The sequence below is a fragment of the Acipenser ruthenus genome, chromosome 30 (assembly GCF_902713425.1).
Source record: "Acipenser ruthenus chromosome 30, fAciRut3.2 maternal haplotype, whole genome shotgun sequence".
Lineage (NCBI taxonomy): Eukaryota > Metazoa > Chordata > Actinopteri > Acipenseriformes > Acipenseridae > Acipenser > Acipenser ruthenus.
In genome coordinates, this window is record NC_081218.1 from 6,467,381 (window position 1) to 6,487,684 (window position 20,304).

The following is a 20,304-nucleotide window of genomic DNA, read 5'->3' on the forward strand; positions in this document are numbered from 1 at the left end:
GTGTACCAATGACTATACACCAACATTTAACACACCACACGCAACATATAACAGAAAATACACACAGGGGCGGGCACTTCGTCACAAGCACCCATGTTTATTGACTCTTAATTGCTTATCCTCTTCGTGCCCTCTGGCACATAAGGCAGCGATGAGAGTTACCCAACCCTGGGCCTGGCTTTCTGCTGTGCCCCAGCTCAGGTGGAGTCGCTTCCAAGTTCCCTTTCTTTAGCCTTCAGGTGTCCAACGCAAGGCTTCCTTTGTGATGTCACTGCCATCTTTGCGAAGGACAGCCAATCCTCTTCCATCTGCTTCTAGTAAGGATGGTCTTGATGCTTGGTCAGTTTGAGAAGGCTGTGGTTGGAGCCTGTCTGTGGCCAGAAGATGCGCACGATGTTCCTCAGACAGTCTGTGAGGAAGCTGGCATGTTTTTTCAGGTTGTAATCTGTCATTCACTCGCGAGATCCACACAGCAGTTCTGGTACATCCTGAGCTTGGTCTTTTTGCTGTGTTTTCCTTGATTTCCACAGACCTCAGCTTGAAGAACATGCTTCTTGCTCTGTCCAGTCTGGGACTCATTACCTTCAACACGCCACAACAATGCAATTAAACCCTTAAATTATATCACCCCTCCTCTTCCATCCAGAACCCCGTGTTTGTAGCAGGCAATGCATCTAGAATAGGACTCAATTTGTAGTTCTGACTCTGGAGTCTATTTAACTGATCTCTAAAACCTGCAGCAGAACCAATTTTGGATTTTTTTTATTGTTTGTTTTTTTGTTTTAAAACAGAACTCAAAAATTCACTAAAGAGAATCTGAATGTGGTACTTGATCATCCACTGCTCAAATCAACCCTGCATCTCTTATTAAAAAAAAAAAAATCATATTAAACAAAACAGCAAGATTAGAGGAAGAATAAAAATCTTATTACTAAAAAATATGATTCAACACCAACTAAGAGACACTTGAGAGAATAAACTTATTTTCAGACGAAGCACAGTAGAAGGAACTGCCATATACTGCTGCCCAGTAGTGTATTTCAAGGCATGCCTTGCTTGCATGTTTTGTATGGCTATGGATATTCTATCTAAACACCACAAGACCTTTAAACAGAGTGCTTCACCAGTGGGCAATAACTGGTGTTACTGAAGTAGTGCTGGGTGCCAAGGAATTTAATTGACTTCAGATTTGACAAATCTAAAGCAAAATGTCCAAGTCGTAAGTGTGACTGATTAAGTTAGTCATTGGTAAAGCTGCTTCTGCATTAATGAACACTGGTTAACTTATTAATTGTCTAAAACAGTATACTGTACTGTATACATCTCCTCCAGTGTTTGATATTGCACACCGATCCCTATCAAACCACTCACAGCAACGCTAATAGTAATTTACAGTACCCCCCCCCCCCCCCCCCCCCGATAGCTTCTGCAAGACTTGCTTCAGGCAATTGACCGGAGGGTTGTGGGTTCAATCCCAGGTGGGGGACACTGCTGCTGTACCCTTGAGCAAGGTACTTTACCTAGATTGCTCCAGTAAAAACCCAACTGTATAAATGGGGAATTGCATGTGTAAAAAAAAAAAAAAAAAATGTAATTGTATGTATAAATAATATGATATCTTGTAACAATTGTAAATCGCCCTGGATAAGGGCGTCTGCTAAGAAATAAATAATAATAATAATAAACCCTGGAAACACAGCGCTCTGGATATTCAGAGTGGTCAGACTGTTTGCTTGGCACACTTGGCATTACCTGGTCGTGTGACGGGGTGGGGAGACACAATGACTGGCTGCATGGTAGACTGGGGAGGGGCTGCAGGGGACTGGGAGCTGGCTGTGGAGCCGGAGGTGGACACGGTGGCTGAAGCAGCGTTGACACAGGACAAGGAGTTCACCAAAACCTGAAGAAAAAGGGAATCTGGCTTGCACATGACATGCAAAAGAAAACTATTCCCGAAAAAGTAATTTGCCTTTAAACCATGGGTGCAACGGCACAAGATATTTATTTTATATATCAGGGGTGTGCAATTCATATCGCCCGACACCCGGGACAACAAAATTTGTGTGAGGGGCAACAAGTTTTTTTTATTTATATTATATATTTGAATAACTCCGAGTATTGCTTATTATAGTCGTACTGTTAGTGTGTTACTTAAATTTACTAGCAATGGTGTTCCAAACTGCACTGAATGGAACATTTCCTGAAAGTGTGTTCTACATTTGTTGAGGTGAGGTGGGGTCACAGGGAAGCCTTTTGTGTATCTTGAACTTAATGAACCAGTCAAGCTAAAGGCTAGATCCACCCCTGTTAATCACTAACTGATTGATGGACGTTCACTGTTAAATAAAACCAAAATCATACAAGTTATATTCTACTTGTGTGTTGTGTGACAGGGAGGGGAAAAGTAGATTTAAAATAAATAAATAAATAAATAAATAAATAAATAAATAAATAAAGACTTGTCTAGCATTTTGTCCCTTAGACAACAGATATATAGAGGTTATATATATATATATATATATATATATATATATATATATATATATATATATACACACATACACACAGATACAAATAGTCTTTTTACAAGATACAAAATGCTAGATCATTTTTAAAATATTTTTTTTCTTAATTTATTATTATTTTTTTATATCTATTTTATTATTATTATTATTATTTTTAATTGCACACCTGTGTATGTACACTTCTTATTGTCCATGCCTCAGATAATTGGAGAGTTACCTGCTGGGAGTAACTGGAAGTGGCAACGGCATCTTGCGGAGCTCCAGCATGAGTCCCCCCTTCCTGAATGGACAACAATATTCCAGGTCCAACATTTACATCATCAAATACAAGAACAACTACATTGCAGGGATTATGGGCAGCAATACAATCACAATTTCTATAATTACACCAGTTTCATGTTTTAATTTCCACTCTTACATTTTTATTTAAAAAAAACAGGGATATATAAAACTTAAAATAAAGGGATATTTTCAATACAACTTGGTACAAAGTGAAAGTGGCGAATCCCAGCCTGCGAGGCTGTGATAACATTCTTACCAGGTTAGTTGTGGAGTCCGCAGCAGGATCCACAGATGGACTCTGGAATCCAGCCTCTGCGATAAAGCACAACATCAGGTCGGATTATATTATTTGTAACATGCCACAGCAATGCAATTATCCCTTCATTAACACACACAGTGCAAAAACAAATAGCTATTTATTCAGCACCTGTCTCACCGCTTTACAAAACCCCCACCCCAAAAATGTGATTTTATTTGTTCATTTTTTACCAGTAACATAATATGCAAAAATGTCAACCGAGGTGCAGGCAGATTGAACTTCTATTAACAGGGTGGAAATACTGTTCCCATCGACACCCCACTGATATTCTGTATGGGACATTTCAATTTGAGGTAAACAGACGAAGCTCAAATCAGAAAATGACTTCAACACTTGTATCTGAAAAGAAGATGCACACCTGACAGGAGTTTTAACATACAGGTCAACAGCAGACCCCACATGATTTAGCAGCTGAAAGCTACAACCTAGCTCATTGGATTCCAATTACAGTGCGGTGGAAACCCATTGCTGTGCTGGATCTTGCCCGTTCACCATGCAGCACAAAGATATTTGTGCTCCAACATCAAATCTGTAGGGTAACTGAGTGCTAACAGCACAGCTGGGAGGTGGCAGCAGCAACTTCCATCTTTTCAATCACAGATAACATGCCCGTGCTGCAACCAACATGAAGATCAGACGGATAATCGGCTAGATAGGGACACTCGTTACAAGACCGCAATCTGTTGTTAAAAATAAGTGTACTGATGATATCAAACAGGGCAGGATGTGAATCTATCCGCTGACAAATTCATTTAAACTGAACAAGATAGCATTACTTTTTAATCAAATGCTGAATCTGAGGCCGAATTAGGTTTCACAGGAAATCAAGTGAAATTACAACATCAGTTTAACTGCAATGAAAATGAAAAGCATGGAAATAGCCATCTGATGCCACATGAACTCCTGATTAAGAAACCAGCCAGGGTACTGTTGTCACGAACCTGTGCACTATGCTTTTCTCAAAGTCCCCTTGAACATACCGGTATCTTTGTGTATTTTAAACCATTCAGCTGATCGATATTTAAGAATGTGGGTTAACTGAAAAACTTGCAGAGCACAGTGTTCATAAAACTGCAGCCCACACTATGACCGGCACTGCACCTTGCTGCCTCCTCATGTTAGACCATGGAGGCCAGACTGTGGGTTTGGTGGAAGAATGACAAAAACAGACTGTCAGTGAGAGAAAGTAGCAAAGATGCAGGCACCATCGCACTCAAGGACAAATCCCAGGGTTGAAGATATTAAGGCAGATAGCAGCAGCAGCAGCAGCAGGAGGAGGAGGACGGTCTAACTGCAGCGGACAATGAGGGAGGGCAGGCAGCAAGCTCTGGTGTGCTTTGCAATCGCAAACAGCTACAGTATGACAACTGGACAAATTGGGGGCCCTACACAGCATGCATACTTTAACAAACATGACAAAGTGCAAGGATGGAAACATAAATCAAACAAAAGTTTAAAAAAAACTCAATAATATTTTAACATTCTGAAGGATTATACAGAAATATACAAACTGCCAGGATTAATGCAGAGGCCAGTTTATTCTTCACACCACATTACCACCACAAAAATTGGGGGAATTTTCTACAAGGTCCCAGCAATTTAGCAGTCGTTTATTATAAGTTACTTCTTACAACACAAATTCACTTAACACAAATTTCCTGTTAGTACGAACTATTTTGGAGCCCTCCCAGAGAAGAAATGTGAATGAAATGACATGACCCAGTGCGATCACCTGAGTGTAAAGGATATTGGGAAATGTATTAACTTGAATCCACATTAGCATCTCTGTACTATATTTTAATGCTGTTTGGGGACAAGAAAACACTTTGTCATCCATGCTAAAAAAAAAAAAAAACAGGATACAATAATACAGGCTTATGTGGATGCAAGTCGTCAGGGTTTCCGATTTGCTCAATACCTGATGTTGAGGATGCCTTGCTTTTGTGGTTTATAAATGCCTGTGATCATAATGGGACACGCAGGTTTCAAGTGCAGTTCAACACGTCTGCATAGAACTTCCCCATGTAAAGTTTGTTTTTATCAAGTACATCCCTGCTGCTGCCTCAAGTTTAAAACAAACCTTCTTCATCGATCATTTTGCGGTGGCTGTTTATTTCAACTTGAATGCAAAATGCTACATTTGGAACTAATCTATGTTGATGACACACTTGTTGATGCATAATCATTCACAGGAATGCACACATTATGTGATTATTCAAGTAAGCGGTGATCCAGGAGATCGGCGTTTCTAAAATTATATTAATATCCAAGCAAAAGCAAAGTAAAACACCAACACCACACAGGCTGCAGTAAAAATCAAAAGGTGGCAGAAATGATAGCAGGTTTTAAACCAGGGCAAATATATTCTACACATGTTGACTTAAAAGGAGTGCATTTCAAACAAAACAGCATACATCCCTCTATTTAAAATAATGATCTGGCAACACTGGAAAAATGCCATTGGATTCTGTATGCCTGTTGAGTCATTTCAACGCTGCTGTTGTTCTACCACTGTGTTCAAACAAGACAGTGTGTACGAACCTGGATCAGTGTAAATGTAATCCTCAGGATATTCACCTAAAAGGGACAGAAAAAAACAAACACAAAAATAAAAGAGCTACATAAAAGCAACACAGGCATTCAGATCTGACCCTAATCTAAAACCACCGCCATTTTTTGTTTGGTATTTGTCGTCGGAAATCACTCACTTTTGTATGGGTGTGCTCCTCCAAACAAGATAAGCGGAAGGGCTTGTATCGAGGTCTATTAAAGGTGAATCTATTAGAAACCCACCTACTATAAAAGGTGTTAATGTGGCATTTTATCAACTTTCCATGCTGTTGTAAAGCAATGCAAACTTATAAACATCGGAGACTCTGACACAGGCTTAAAACATGAAACCAAATGAATTGCATCCTTCACACAAAACAGCTTATCCCCAAGTAAAAGCCCCGGTGTCTCTTTGCAGGACTATACAGCACGTTAACAGAATAACTCTGCAAAGGTCTCCTGCTCACCACTGTTGCTCCGTTCATCCATATCGTCCTCAGATGAAGCCGTGGCCTGCTTTCCAGAGGGGCTGGGTTCCCTTCTCAACCGGAAGGTGGCAGGAGGGGGGGCAAGTGGAGGGGAAACTCCTTGTCCCTGAAAAATCAAAAACATAACCGTCACATGAATACGTTTTTAAATACACAAGCCAGTGCACAAGCAGCATGTGCTCTTTTAAATACACAGTTGGGGCAAAGCTCCAATCCTATCCCAGTGAGGACAGCCTAATAATGCACAGGTTTGTTTTGGTAGGCCACACTTACTTGGGTGATCTATTAAGACAATATATAAATGCATTGACGCGACACAGCCATCTGCAATTTCTTTGTGTCGCATGGCTTGTATTGGATGGCAGGGACGCCATGTTAAAATTAGCTATGCTGTTAAATCATTCTTACAGTATGCAACAATATAGTATGGGGTGCTGTGCGATGCAAGCTGATTTTCACCTGCTCATGGTCAGAGCGGCCAGTAAGCACGCTTGTGGGTAGCCTTCCTCGAACCTCTAAAGAGTGGATATCGGCTTGTATTGTTCAGCACCCTATATGATATTCTATATACTGCAAAGAGTTCAGGAAAAGATTACAAGGACAAAATCATGATTCTGAGTGCAGCTGTGCAAAGTATGCCGTTATCTGGCTACTTTCAGGGAAATAAATGTTTTATTGTGGCCTCACCTGACCTGGTGCAAGCAGGAGTTATCTGGTCAAAATGTTGCTGACACACAGAGATAAGCCGACACTAAACTTTTCACGCAAAGGGGGGTACAAACTGTATAAAAACAGCAGGCACAAGGAGGTGCATTTGAGAAGCATAAAGATCTTCCATGAACTCACACCAGCGCAGTGTCTGATGCTTACTTCCAGAAATTGGGAACGGATATAATTGCTTGATTTCTGTTTATCTAGTGGCCTCATTGTGTCCAATAATAATATTGGGATCAATAAAGGAAGCTTGTTCTATTCTTGCTGTGTGCCCTCCTCCACAGAGAGAGAAACACATATATTACCGTTTCCGGGGGGCGGGAAGGCAGTCTTATCCCCCTCCTCTAGCTCATTGAAGGTGATGGTCCCATTCAGGCCCTGTGGCTCCTCCCCATTGTCGGGCACAAAGGTGAACTGGCACTCTTTATTCACACAGGGCATCTGCTGGCGACTCTAGCTATAGGAACTCCAAAAACATGGACCCTTAACATCAAGTGGCTGAGGCACACCTTTCAACCCAATGCTGTGTGGCCAGTGCAGCATGAATGGTAAAAAGACTAAATTCAAGCATATCTTACACATAGAGAACTGCTCAGATCAAGTTCATAAAAACATCCTGCTTACAATGCTAAATAAAACAGCTAAAAATATAAAAACTGTTGTGCTCCTAAAACCAAAAATAAAACACACAAGTGTCAAATCTCATGAAGACAAACTCGGATTTAACCAATTTCCTGAACCAGCCAAATTTAGCATTCACTTAACACTAATTTCCTGTTTGTGCAAATTATTTCAGAGCCTCCTCCCCAGGGAAGAAATCTGAATGAAGCATATTGCTCCAGTTCAAACAGCCGAGTGTAAAGGAAAATATATTAAATGTGCATTAAATGTGCATCCAGATTAGCACTTCTGTATCGTATTTTTGTGCATTATCCTTGCAGACAAAAGTGGAGGTGTTGAAAGCAGGGGATAATTCACTCGCATACAAGAAGATGCTGAAGCAAATTTCAACATTCCCATGAACACTTTCTCAACCATTATGAAAAACCGGGGAACAATACAGGCCAGTGAACAGCAAAACCGCGGATGCAATCATCAGCATTTCCCAATGCCCTGATGTTGAGGACGCCTTGCTTTTGTGGTCTAAAAATGTTTGTGATCAGGATGAGACTTGCAGATGTATACTATTACATTTAAAATACTTTCCATATCTCTGTAATTGAAATTTGATTTCAGGGTTACTGTAACTTCAATAAGAACTGACAGTATGCATTTGGCTTGGACTCTAAGAATGACTGATAAGACAACATTTTTGCCGGTCCCTTGAAATTTGCATTAATGAGTGTTGACTGTACAGCTATGGACAAAAGTTTTGCATCACTATAGAATAAACTCATTTTGCTTCATAAAGCCAATGAAACCTAATGAATAAATGTTATGTTAAAATATTGAATTACTTGCCACTTTGTAGTTTTCTATATACTTAACGAAATAGGCAAACTGAAAAATGCAGCATTTCAAAAATGTATCATGAAATATTATACTACCATTCTGGCTTCTAGTAGACTTTTGCAATATCATTTTATAATTTCTTTGATTACATGATGTTAAATAAAATCTTATATGATGTCTCAATCGTAAAATTCTAGGTGACGCTAAAGTTAGCTGTACTACTAAACTGTTTAACATAGTACCCCTTGTGAAACACTGCAAAACATTTGCATTGATTTAGGGTTCCAGGTAACAAACACCTTAAATATCAGTTATTCAGTTACCAACTTCTCACTTGTTTCCCCGATGGAGGTGTGTGTTCATTGTAGAAGTTTTATTTATTTTATTAAATTGTCAACATGCTTAAGAATCTATCCACAATACATTTTGCAGTACAGAGTGTTCCCTCATTATTTAATGATTCAAACACAGCAGTATTTATCACACACTTGAAGGGACCTTATGCTTTATAGTACAAGCTCCCTTCACCAATGCACAGCCCTTCATTTTTTTATGTAGCAATTCAAATTAGGGAGCACTGCACTTTAATGACATGCAAACAACTGAAGGCAGTGCTTGAAATGTTAGCTGCACCGATTCTAAAGGAACACTCCAACAAGATAGTGTGTCGTGAGCCGGGTTTATTAAATATTAAACAAGACGTGAAAAGTTATGTTCAGAGCAAGCAGAAAAGGAGCTAAAATGAGGGCTAAATCAGCTAAACAACAAAATTTGAGGATATGAATGTGGTTCTGTGACACACTGGACAGCAGCCTTGCCCTTACCGTGACCTGTAGGCGTAGTTATCAAAGCTCTGGTAATACCTCCTTCCTAGGCTAGAGTAGTACGCTACCTCGGGTCCAACCAAAGGGTGTCTATTAACAAAGCATGCTGAACTTCTATAGAAAAAAAGGAACAAAAACCCTGTAGGAAACACAATACAAAACCACGCATACAATCTTCAAAACAGAGCTCTGCTATGTTAGGAAACATTGAACAGCCAACCTTCAGACAGACTTTTGCTACGTTGACACTTTAGGGATTGTAAGGACTGGACGTGATTTCCAGTGAATGTATTTAATTGTTGCATGCAATTAGGGGGCCCGTTACCACTGGACCGTCCCTAGCAGACAGCAATCGGCCTTTCGATGAAGTGCTGGGTTTTTCACGTGTCAATAGTCTTTCAAAACTTAAACAAAATATTAAACACTCCTGTATAGTGTGTTATCTTCTGTGTATCATTTATGCATTGGCTTTCCTTTGCATGTTATCTTATGGATAGTCATTTTCTAAATTCTGTTTTTACGAACGAATAGAAACGGCAATCTGTACCAATGAACACGTTACAGAGAGTATTTGTCCAAATGTTCGAATCAGTCCCAGCAGTGCTGGAAGGTGCGCATCCCTCACCTGGGAGGCCCGTAGCCTCGGCCTGCCCGCTGGCTGGAGGGGTGGGGCTGGTACTGCTTGTAGGGGGCCATGTTGGTGCTGCCCGGGGGGTTGTGGATGGAGGAGGACCTGCCGGAAGGGATGTTGTGCTGCAGTCTTGGGGGAAGCCCAGACTGCCCCCTGCTGTGCGCCACGGCCATCTCCTTCCCACGGGCCTTCTTGTAGAAACGCCTGTGACGCCTTACGTCATGGTCTGTGTTTATAGGAAGTCATTTAAGACTGTCAGGTAAAACTACTATTAAAAGAATATTGCAGTAAAAAAAATAAAAAATACCAAAGCAAGTTTATACTGCTATTTAAACCTAGGTTATCTAGTTCAGTTGTCAGTGTCTTTGAATGGAAACTGGTTAAGATGACACCCTGCTCATTATCCTCAAACTGAAATGTCTCCACCCCAATATAATGGGAGTCAACGGAAACAAGCTCCTGATAATATCACTTTGGTTAATGTCAAACTCGGCTTAATTTCAAGGAAATGTAACAGTCATACAATTGATTTCCACCCCACTTGCGATAACCACAGATACAGTGCCTTGCGAAAGTATTCGGCCCCCTTGAACTTTGCGACCTTTTGCCACATTTCAGGCTTCAAACATAAAGATATGAAACTGTAATTTTTTGTGAAGAATCAACAACAAGTGGGACACAATCATGAAGTGGAACAATTTATTGGATATTTCAAACTTTAACAAATAAAAAACTGAAAAATTGGGCGTGCAAAATTATTCAGCCCCTTTACTTTCAGTGCAACAAACTCTCTCCAGAAGTTCAGTGAGGATCTCTGAATGATCCAATGTTGACCTAAATGACTAATGATGATAAATAGAATCCACCTGTGTGTAATCAAGTCTCCGTATAAATGCACCTGCACTGTGATAGTCTCAGAGGTCCGTTTAAAGCGCAGAGAGCATCATGAAGAACAAGGAACACACCAGGCAGGTCCGAGATACTGTTGTGGAGAAGTTTAAAGCCGGATTTGGATACAAAAAGATTTCCCAAGCTTTAAACATCCCAAGGAGCACTGTGCAAGCGATAATATTGAAATGGAAGGAGTATCAGACCACTGCAAATCTACCAAGACCTGGCCGTCCCTCTAAACTTTCAGCTCATACAAGGAGAAGACTGATCAGAGATGCAGCCAAGAGGCCCATGATCACTCTGGATGAACTGCAGAGATCTACAGCTGAGGTGGGAGACTCTGTCCATAGGACAACAATCAGTCGTATACTGCACAAATCTGGCCTTTATGGAAGAGTGGCAAGAAGAAAGCCATTTCTTAAAGAGAACCATAAAAAGTGTTTACAGTTTGCCACAAGCCACCTGGGAGACACACCAAACATGTGGAAGAAGGTGCTCTGGTCAGATGAAACCAAAATCGAGCTTTTTGGCAACAATGCAAAACGTTATGTTTGGCGTAAAAGCAACACAGCTCATCACCCTGAACACACCATCCCCACTGTCAAACATGGTGGTGGCAGCATCATGGTTTGGGCCTGCTTTTCTTCAGCAGGGACAGGGAAGATGGTTAAAATTGATGGGAAGATGGATGGAGCCAAATACAGGACCATTCTGGAAGAAAACCTGATGGAGTCTGCAAAAGACCTGAGACTGGGACGGAGATTTGTCTTCCAACAAGACAATGATCCAAAACATAAAGCAAAATCTACAATGGAATGGTTCACAAATAAACATATCCAGGTGTTAGAATGGCCAAGTCAAAGTCCAGACCTGAATCCAATCGAGAATCTGTGGAAAGAACTGAAAACTGCTGTTCACAAATGCTCTCCATCCAACCTCACTGAGCTCGAGCTGTTTTGCAAGGAGGAATGGGCAAAAATTTCAGTCTCTCGATGTGCAAAACTGATAGAGACATACCCCAAGCGACTTACAGCTGTAATCGCAGCAAAAGGTGGCGCTACAAAGTATTAACTTAAGGGGGCTGAATAAATTGGGCATGCAAAATTTTCAGTTTATTTGTTAAAAAAGTTTGAAATATCCAATAAATTTCGTTCCACTTCATGATTGTGTCCCACTTGTTGATTCTTCACAAAAAATTACAGTTTCATATCTTTATGTTTGAAGCCTGAAATGTGGCAAAAGGTCGCAAAGTTCAAGGGGTCCGAATACTTTCGCAAGGCACTGTATATGGTGATTCGAAACCAGGGAGATTTTGCCAGTGCTGCAAAATGCTAAGCCCCCAGCTGCGGCTTATCCCAACGGGGTAGAAGTTGGTCAACTCACAAACTCTAAACCATGTAAACTAACATTTCAGCAAATGCCTTCTTGAAGGTACTAGCCGGAACAATTGCATACTTGACCAAGTTTCTTAAGTTTAAATTTATAATATAGATGGAATTTTTAAAGTTCTGATTAATAGGATCTAAACTTTCCTAGACTTCTCTACAAGTAACTAATGTTGAAAAAGTTCAATCAGAAAACAGCAAGCATGCAGACTATGAAAAAAATATTCTTCCAAAAAATGTGTTTCAAAAGCATGCAGCCCAAATAAACATAAAATCTGAAGGGACAGACCGAGCTCTGCTGCATATCCATCAGACATCCTTTTATTATTCCCCCCTTTCCGGTTTGGGGCACTGTTCCAGGCTGGCACTGGGTTAACCTGGGTGACTGGTTTCAGGTTCGTCAAAGGGACAAGGTGCCTGGAAAGACACAGCAAAGGAATGAGGGAGGGTTTATACGGCTGGTTTCACAGATCCAGAGGAGCATTAACCTTGGATTACTTCAGGTTACCTAGAAAGATAATGCTAATCAGGCCAGAGAATCTAGCAGTTCATTTTTGCCAGCATCTTTGAAAACACAAGAATAGGTGTACAGTTAAAATACTAGCTGCATGTTGATAGATTAGTCTAGTCTTTTGTCTGTTAATGCATTGTAAATATTAATTGAGACAGTCTGCATCAAAGCACTTCTATCTATACACACACTGCAACACATTTTAATTCATGTTTTTTATTCTTTATAAACATTAAGTCCTTGAGGTTTCATTTCATCTCAACAGAGGGTGATCTAAAACTTGTAACCCTGCTCGACTGCAAATCTCTTTTGACAATTTATTTGTTCAATAAACCCAGGCTGTTTAAATTTTTGTAATAAAAAAAAGAAATGCTTCAAATCCCACTAGAGACCGGTTTACCAAAGCAGTTTACACTATAACTGAAAATTAACACACTATTAATCGTTACAAACTGTTAAGAAACAACGAAGATGGACTCACGTTAGCTTCAAATCATTTTTTCTTGTTCTTTACTTAACAGAATGGTATAAATATATGCAGCGATTCACTTTGCATATTGCTTTTAAGTAGTGTAGTTTCTCATCTCACTTTTCACCCAGCTCCTCTATAAAAACCGTGACTGCACTGCTGTGATGCCCAACCTCTTGGATAAAAGCATTGTAGTACTTCCCACCAGGCTCCAAGCGAACCTGGAACACAACCAGTTTACAAGTCACTAGATAGGGAGACACCAGCTATTCAAACACTGAGCTAATGCCTTCTTGAAGGTACTAGCCGGAACAATTGCATACTTGACCAAGTTTCTTAAGTTTAAATTTATAATATACGATGGAATATTTTTAAAGTTCTGATTAATAGGATCTAAACTTTCCTAGACTTCTCTACAAGTAACTAATGTTGAAAAAGTTCAATCAGAAAACAGCAAGCATGCAGACTATGAAAAAATATTCTTCCAAAAAATGTATTCAAACACTGCTGTGCTCAACACAACAGGGCAAATCCAGTAAGGGGTCTTCAGCAGAAAGGAGGAGGGAGGGGGGGGGGGGGGGTTCTGCAAACTGTGGTGAACCAGGGGGGTCTTTTGCAGGATTGTCTCAACAAACAGTCATCTAACCACAAGCACCAGTAACACTGTTAGGAAGTAATGTACTGTATTTATCACTGAACACCAATAATTCAACATGTATGATTTACATAATCTCATGTGCAAAAAACAAACAAACAATCAAACACTATTATCTGACATTTTTCTCCCAAGCAGTACAGCCTCCCAGCAAACACCATGTAGTTAGTTTTCTGAAGCTCTGTTAAATAAATCATTGTTTTCATTGGTATAAATAATCCTCCAAAGCATACAAATATTGTACCCCCCCAAATTGTAAAAAAGCATAGATTACATACAAGTTTTTTGATTTGCAATATATATAACACCTGATTGGCACATCTGTTCCATAACTCAACACTAAACCAAAATACTGAAAGCTTAGCATGTGCATTGAGAACAACATGTTGGGTGAACTCAAGACAACCTTCTGTGCAAAGCTTTTACCTTTCATGCTGTCTTTCCAGACGTGAAACTCAACATTGCGGTAGATAGACGGGTCCAAAGCTTTCAGCACCTCGTAAGGAAAAGAGGTCTTTGCTGGGCCGTCTGCAGGCTGAAAAGTTTAAAAGGAACTGTCACAAAGACGGCCGGAGTGGGTGGCGTCAGACCAGATGCAGGAAATAAATAAACAGAGAGATGTGGTTTGGTATAAGCTGGGCGCGTGATCGCGCTCACCATTTAATAAACAGAAAATAAAAGGTTTTAAACACAAAAACACGGGACACGGCACTTGCGCCAAAATAAACAGACATACAAAACGACTAACCACTAAACAGACGGTGCAGGACAGACGAACAAACACGGTGAGCAGATTTAACTACTACTACTACTACGACTACTACTACTACTACTACTACTACTACTACTTTACTTCACCTCCGTCTCCAATCCCGTTCTCCGCTCACCGAACACCTAACCCCGACTGAATGAAAACGTGCATCTATATATACTGTTGTGCTGGGATTCAATTACTAATTAATTATTCACTTGAATCCCAGCACGTGAATTAATTCTGTGCAACCCCGTGCTCGCATATTATATTTTAAATGCACGTGCGTGATGTGCAATCCCGTGCCTAAATACAAATATACAATTTAAACACACGTGAAACACAGACCTGTTTATATCCCGTGTACCAATCTATACACCAACATTAACATACGCACGCATATATACAACATAGAACACACAAATGCACACAGGGGCGGGGCACTTTGCCACAGGAACACATTGGGATTGCTTCAAAAATGCCCATGTAAGCATTAAGGCTTCTGCGCACTCAACTATGAAAAAAATAAAGAAGAAAGGGATGGTCTTGTTTGTTTACATCCCGCGGGGGTTACTTGCAGCAATTATTATTATTATTATTATTATTATTATTATTATTATTATTATTATTATTATTATTATTATTTATTTATTTCTTAGCAGACGCCCTTATCCAGGGCGACTTACAATTGTTACAAGATATTGTTACATTATACATTATTTCACATTATACAGATATCACATTATTTTACATACAATTCCCCATTTACACAGTTGGGTTTTTACTGGAGCAATCTAGGTAAAGTACCTTGCTCAAGGGTACAACAGCAGTGTCCCCCCCACCTGGGATTGAACCCACAACACTCCGGTCAAGAGTCCAGAGCCCCTAACCACTACTCCACACTGCTGCAATTGGATGTTTGGTAGCATAAAATTTATATGGATTTCAATCCAGTTTCATAGGATTGCAGGAGTAACATCTGAATAACAAATGTTTTGTTGTTATTTTGTCATGATTTTTCTAGTCCGTAATGAATTCAAGTGGACCACCAGAGGAACAGCATTCGCTGCATGGGGATTCACAGGAACAGCATTCGCTGGCATGGGTGGATTCACAGGAAGGGTAACCTGATGTACCTTTTTCACCCCAATATCGGTGTACTCTAGGATCACCTCTCACCTTCTGTTCTACTGGTCCGGATTTGGATTTCTCTTCAGAAGGATTGCCACCCTCAGTCACCTCCAAGTCCTCCTTACTGCACATTTAACAAAAGGAAGAATACCAATTACCAGAAAACATGCAACATGAACTCAAAACACTTTTTATTGCCCCATCTGCAGACACAAATGCCATTGAAATCTTTATGATTGTTTCCGACTTTGGTTACTCAAATCTTGATATATATATATATATATATATATATATATATATATATATATATATATATATATATATATATAAAATATTTTTTTCCTCTATTGCTCGTTGTTTAAAGGCTTCCGTGGTTTTTCTAATTTTATGATTTTTTTTTTGTTTCCTGGACTAGAGAAATCGTGTGAACTCTGTCAATTCTTCCACCAGTCCAGACACTCACAATGTTACATCTACACTTTCATGTTATATTAAATGGTACCACGTACACAGTCGTAGACCAATGCTGAGGAAGCAGCCAATACCATGAAAAGAACTCAATCCTAATCTGACATTAAATGTTAGATATTAACTCAAAGGCTGACTTCTTGTTTGCTGTGGGGCTCTTGTGGTTGTCGCTGGTTTCGAAGTTGGCGTCCTCGCTGCACATCAAGGAGCTGTTGCGGTACCGCCTCCCCCCACTGCCGTGGAACACATCCAGGGCAGAGTGAATCTCCTCCTCCTCGATCCCAAACACATCCTTGTACAGGACCTCATACAGGATAGCTGGAGGGGAAGGAAACACACACACACTGAGGTCTCGCTCTATTCTGGTCACAGACAGGCCCATTTATTCAATCTTCATCATTTATTTTTAAACTGAATATAATGCTAATATTTGCATCGTATTCTAGGTAACCTGAAGTAATTATCCTTTCACAATTTGCCTTAGTGAGCTCTCTGAGCAAAAAATAAATAATTAAAAACTAGACATTCAAAATGTGGGTGGGGGGGGGGGGGGGGGAGTAGAATACAGCAATAACACTGAAAGCTGTGCTATAAACTCCTGTTTATCCCAAAGTTTACAGCTGGTCCAAAGATAATAAATAAATATAAAACAAGGCTAGATGCTTTAAGTGGCAGATTTGCAAAGCTTACTGTATGCATCAGGGGTAAAGTTTACTACAACTTTCTGAAAGGAATTAAAAGCTCTAATGTTTAAAATAACTAATTGAAGGGCTTTACCTGTGTCGAAGTTTTAAACATTACCAAAATTGAATTCCAAACTGCCCTTTTTATTAAAATGAACATTTCTTCCAACGTGTGTAATTGTTACAAGGGATGACTTGCACTTGGAATAGATTAAAGTTAAGCCTTGTGCCGATACCCAATCTGCGGGTCCTTCAGTAACACATTCCTTGTTAAAAGTGTCCTTAAGCAAATCGGCCAGATGAGGAGACAAGCATTTGTTGTAAAGAGAAGCCGTTACAAAAACTATGCATAGTAGATGACTTGCAGGAGGAAAAGCTCCCCAAGGTTACAGATTGAATTGGTAGCTGTAGACTAGTTTCTGACTCCCTCTGAAAACAAGTCATTTTCTTTAGGAAATTTGAATTTTTTTCAAAGGACAGAATACTAAGCACGCTCAGACATTCTAACCCTGTACATTAACTCCCTGTTCTGTCCCTGACTAACATGTCACAGATTTCAAAGCAACAGCCTGAATTCTGGAATAGAACAAAGTCTTGGGAAAAGACTAATACTTGTAGAACTGCTGGACTCAGTTTCTGAAGCTATAGCTAATCCATCTTTAATCCAGGCAAAGAGAAGTAGCATTTCAGCATTCTCAGATCTAAAATGGTTTAGGGGCACATTCATTAACAACAACAGAATAATGACTTTGGGATAGATTAGGATTGAACCAAATTTAAATTACAAAATGGAGGAAAATAAACCATATTTGGTGTAACAACTACCAACCTTGGCACACTGCTGCAGCAGCATGGTAGTGTTTTGGATACACATTATCATAGTAGCCATAGTTAGAACAGCACAGCACAACCTGAAACACACAAATAACAGCCCACTACAGGTCAGACTGGAGATAGTGCTCTTTAAAACACATATCATCTTGCCTGTAAAATGACCAATGCATTGGATGTAGTCTTATGTTCGTTCACATTGTAATGTACTCCTATATTTACTAACGGAGCACATTTTTAAAGGCTTTGTTATGTCATGAGGGAAAGTCCTTCATAGGACTGGTGTCTTATTAGATCGCAATCAAACTTGCTTATAATTAACTACATTACAACACAGACCTACCAAATATGGATATTTTACTGGAGAGTAAATGAACCCAGTCTTGTGTTTGTGTTCTCTTTGTTAGACTCTATTGGAAGATGTGCCTTATCTGCTGCATGACCTCTTCATTGAGTTTTTTCCTAGAAAGGTGGCTCCCCCTGCTGAACTGTTATTTTATACAGTGTGTATCCTGCACCAGCTGGGCTTGTAAAAAAGCCTATCAGCAATGACACAGATAAGATGAAAATGATCTATGTAGACGACAGCTGGATGGATTAGGTAGAAAGAGGCACAAAGCCATATTAAAAAAAGGCATAAATCAATTAGTTGTGAATAGAAGGGAGCAATGTGTGGAGAAGACAACATTTTAAAAAGACCTAATCAATGACTTAACTATGTTTATACGGTAATCTAAAAAGCAGCGCGGAGCTCTTATGATTTGCCAATTATATCCTGCAACACAGAATATGGAGGTAAATAGAGGTTGTTGGTTCCTCCGTCCCATTGGCCTGAGAAAGTGTGAGACGCCTGTCCACCTGTAATAAAACCTGCTACAGAAAGGGGCGCTCTCTGTACGTACAATATGTCAAACTTACTTTAAGGTACAGTGCATATATTTTGGTAAAACTAAAGCAGAAATACAAGCGACACACTTGTAACAAGACAATCCTACTAGAGCTTATAAAATAGTGTTTAATATGGGGGGGAAAAAGTGTTCACTCCACTCAACACTGCAGACCAGGTATCTAGAATGTTTAGATTTTTATTTTGATGTCTGCAGTGCTAAATCAAATATATGCAATTAGCAACACATTTAAAACACTGGACACCAGGCAATTATGGCTGCTACGGTTTCATGGCTGTATGTGAATACAGTCCTAAGTGAACTGGAAAACAGTGCAGACTAGAAAGACAATAGCATGTGTTAAGTAATACAGCACTGTAGAAGTCATGCAAACCAGTACATGCATTGCTTTCACAGCTGACACCTAAACTGGACTATCAGGGTACCACTGGTCCAAACCGAGAGAGGGTGTGCTTCAACGCGTGATTGATCACATGACTAATCTCTAAAGGTTTACTGGATAGAAGAGGAATTGGGAAACAGCGTTTTGCTCTGTGCTTTTTTGTTGTTGAAAAAAACAATGGGTGACATAAACAAAAGGCTACTACAGAGGCTGTTGAACAGAACGTAAAACAAACAACAGCTTTCAGAAAACAAACTGGAAAGTCAGCGCAGATAAAAAAAAAAAAAAGGATTCCTGTGCCGGTTGTATCCAAGTTAAATCAGCACTACAGGTCCAATCAAGCACAGCTACCTCGCTTCAAACAGCCTGCTGTTTACTTTTTAAACGCAGTTAGACTTTTAGACCCGAATAGGCGCGTTTTCTTTGTTTTGACTCGGTACTGATAGATTCCTGGATGGGACAAATATCATGACAACGAGCGTGCTGCATAGATGGACTTTATTAAAGAATGCCAGATACCTTTGGGTAACCGAGTTTTGGGACTGTTTCTAATTGATGTCCACATCTGTATAACTTGGCAAAGCTTTGCCGTACACTTCCAATCAATTCAGTGGATGCAGACGTGCAGTCTCAATGTATGTTCAAATCCACACCAGACAGAGAATGTCGGCAGCAACTGCTGGGAGATGTTGCATGCTTGCCTTTAACAAATACCAGCACTCTGTTTTAGTAAGGAAGCAAGTACCGCTATGTTTAGGCTTTTTTAGTGCTTTGAAATATTAGGTGTATTTAAACAGGTCCGTGAAATCCTAATTATAATCCTAATCCTAATTGGATGACTTGACCGTGGTCATATGACTGAATCCATTTTTTCTTCCTCACTGCGTTCGGTACTTGCTCTGTCTTTTTTGATTTTTAGTGACAGACTCGTCAACAACACCAGCCACCATGACACTTCACCAGTAAAACCGGACGCACAGGCGCACGCAGCAAGGAACACGCATGACGCACCCCGCGTCACGTGACTGTGCAGGTTAACGTGATTGGATAGCCGCATAGACGCAATGCAAACAACTCACTCAATCAACACGCCCTAAACCAGTAGAGTGTGCTGTTGCACCGCGAGCCAGCGCAGCAGCCACATATACTGCATTTCATAACGAGAAAATAAAAATGTCACATTTTTCATCTGGGTTTTCAACGTTTACTCTAAAGATCCGGACAAATGGCGTCCCGACAGTACCTCGATCGGGACGCGGGACAAAGCCCCTATAGGTTTCATAAATAATATTTCTACGTTTTCTGTGTAGACAGTCATACTGGCGTTCTCATTAATGTAATTAGATTTAACGTTGTATTTTTTATGCATATCATTCTCCCCATTCCTTTTTTTCTCATTAACTTAAGCTTACCTTTTGACAGCCTCAATCTCTCCCTGTCCGCGTCATTTTCCA

General features: G+C 40.0%; 2 protein-coding genes across 2 annotated transcripts; both read right to left on the reverse strand.

The window, feature by feature from the left end:
* Positions 1-1,720: 1,720 nt before the first annotated feature.
* On the reverse strand, positions 1,721-7,319 carry LOC131696715 (putative bifunctional UDP-N-acetylglucosamine transferase and deubiquitinase ALG13). Its single transcript, XM_059004538.1, has 7 exons — positions 7,184-7,319; positions 6,852-6,856; positions 6,144-6,270; positions 5,668-5,703; positions 3,064-3,119; positions 2,743-2,805; positions 1,721-1,900 (listed from the first exon to the last, which is right to left on the reverse strand). Exons 1-7 carry the CDS (start codon positions 7,317-7,319, stop codon positions 1,721-1,723), a joined length of 603 nt encoding a protein of 200 aa, XP_058860521.1.
* A 1,684-nt stretch (positions 7,320-9,003) lies between these two features.
* Positions 9,004-20,168, reverse strand: LOC117398624 (putative bifunctional UDP-N-acetylglucosamine transferase and deubiquitinase ALG13). The gene is made up of 10 exons (XM_059004539.1): positions 20,148-20,168; positions 17,559-17,640; positions 16,172-16,364; positions 15,627-15,702; positions 14,123-14,231; positions 13,818-13,877; positions 13,162-13,288; positions 12,351-12,478; positions 9,780-10,011; positions 9,004-9,268 (listed from the first exon to the last, which is right to left on the reverse strand). The coding sequence occupies exons 1-10, from the start codon at positions 20,166-20,168 to the stop codon at positions 9,151-9,153; spliced, it is 1,146 nt and encodes a 381-aa protein (XP_058860522.1). The 3' UTR covers positions 9,004-9,150.
* Positions 20,169-20,304: the final 136 nt, after the last annotated feature.

What these genes read in the sequence shown, in the direction of transcription:
- LOC131696715 (XM_059004538.1), bottom strand. Translation starts at nt 7,319, where the DNA reads ATGCCCTGTGTGAATAAAGAGTGCCAGTTCACCTTTGTGCCCGACAAT. An exon ending in GGATGAACGGAGCAACAGTG is followed by an intron (nt 5,704 to 6,143) that starts GTGAGCAGGAGA and finishes TGTCCCTTTTAG; the next exon opens with GTGAATATCCTGAGGATTAC. An exon ending in CTTCCAGTTACTCCCAGCAG is followed by an intron (nt 1,901 to 2,742) that starts GTAACTCTCCAA and finishes CTTTTTCTTCAG; the next exon opens with GTTTTGGTGAACTCCTTGTC.
- LOC117398624 (XM_059004539.1), bottom strand. Translation starts at nt 20,168, where the DNA reads ATGACTGTCTACACAGAAAAC. An exon ending in TGCTGCAGCAGTGTGCCAAG is followed by an intron (nt 16,365 to 17,558) that starts GTTGGTAGTTGT and finishes CTTCCCCTCCAG; the next exon opens with CTATCCTGTATGAGGTCCTG. An exon ending in CCGGACCAGTAGAACAGAAG is followed by an intron (nt 14,232 to 15,626) that starts GTGAGAGGTGAT and finishes TAAACTTTTCAG; the next exon opens with CCTGCAGACGGCCCAGCAAA.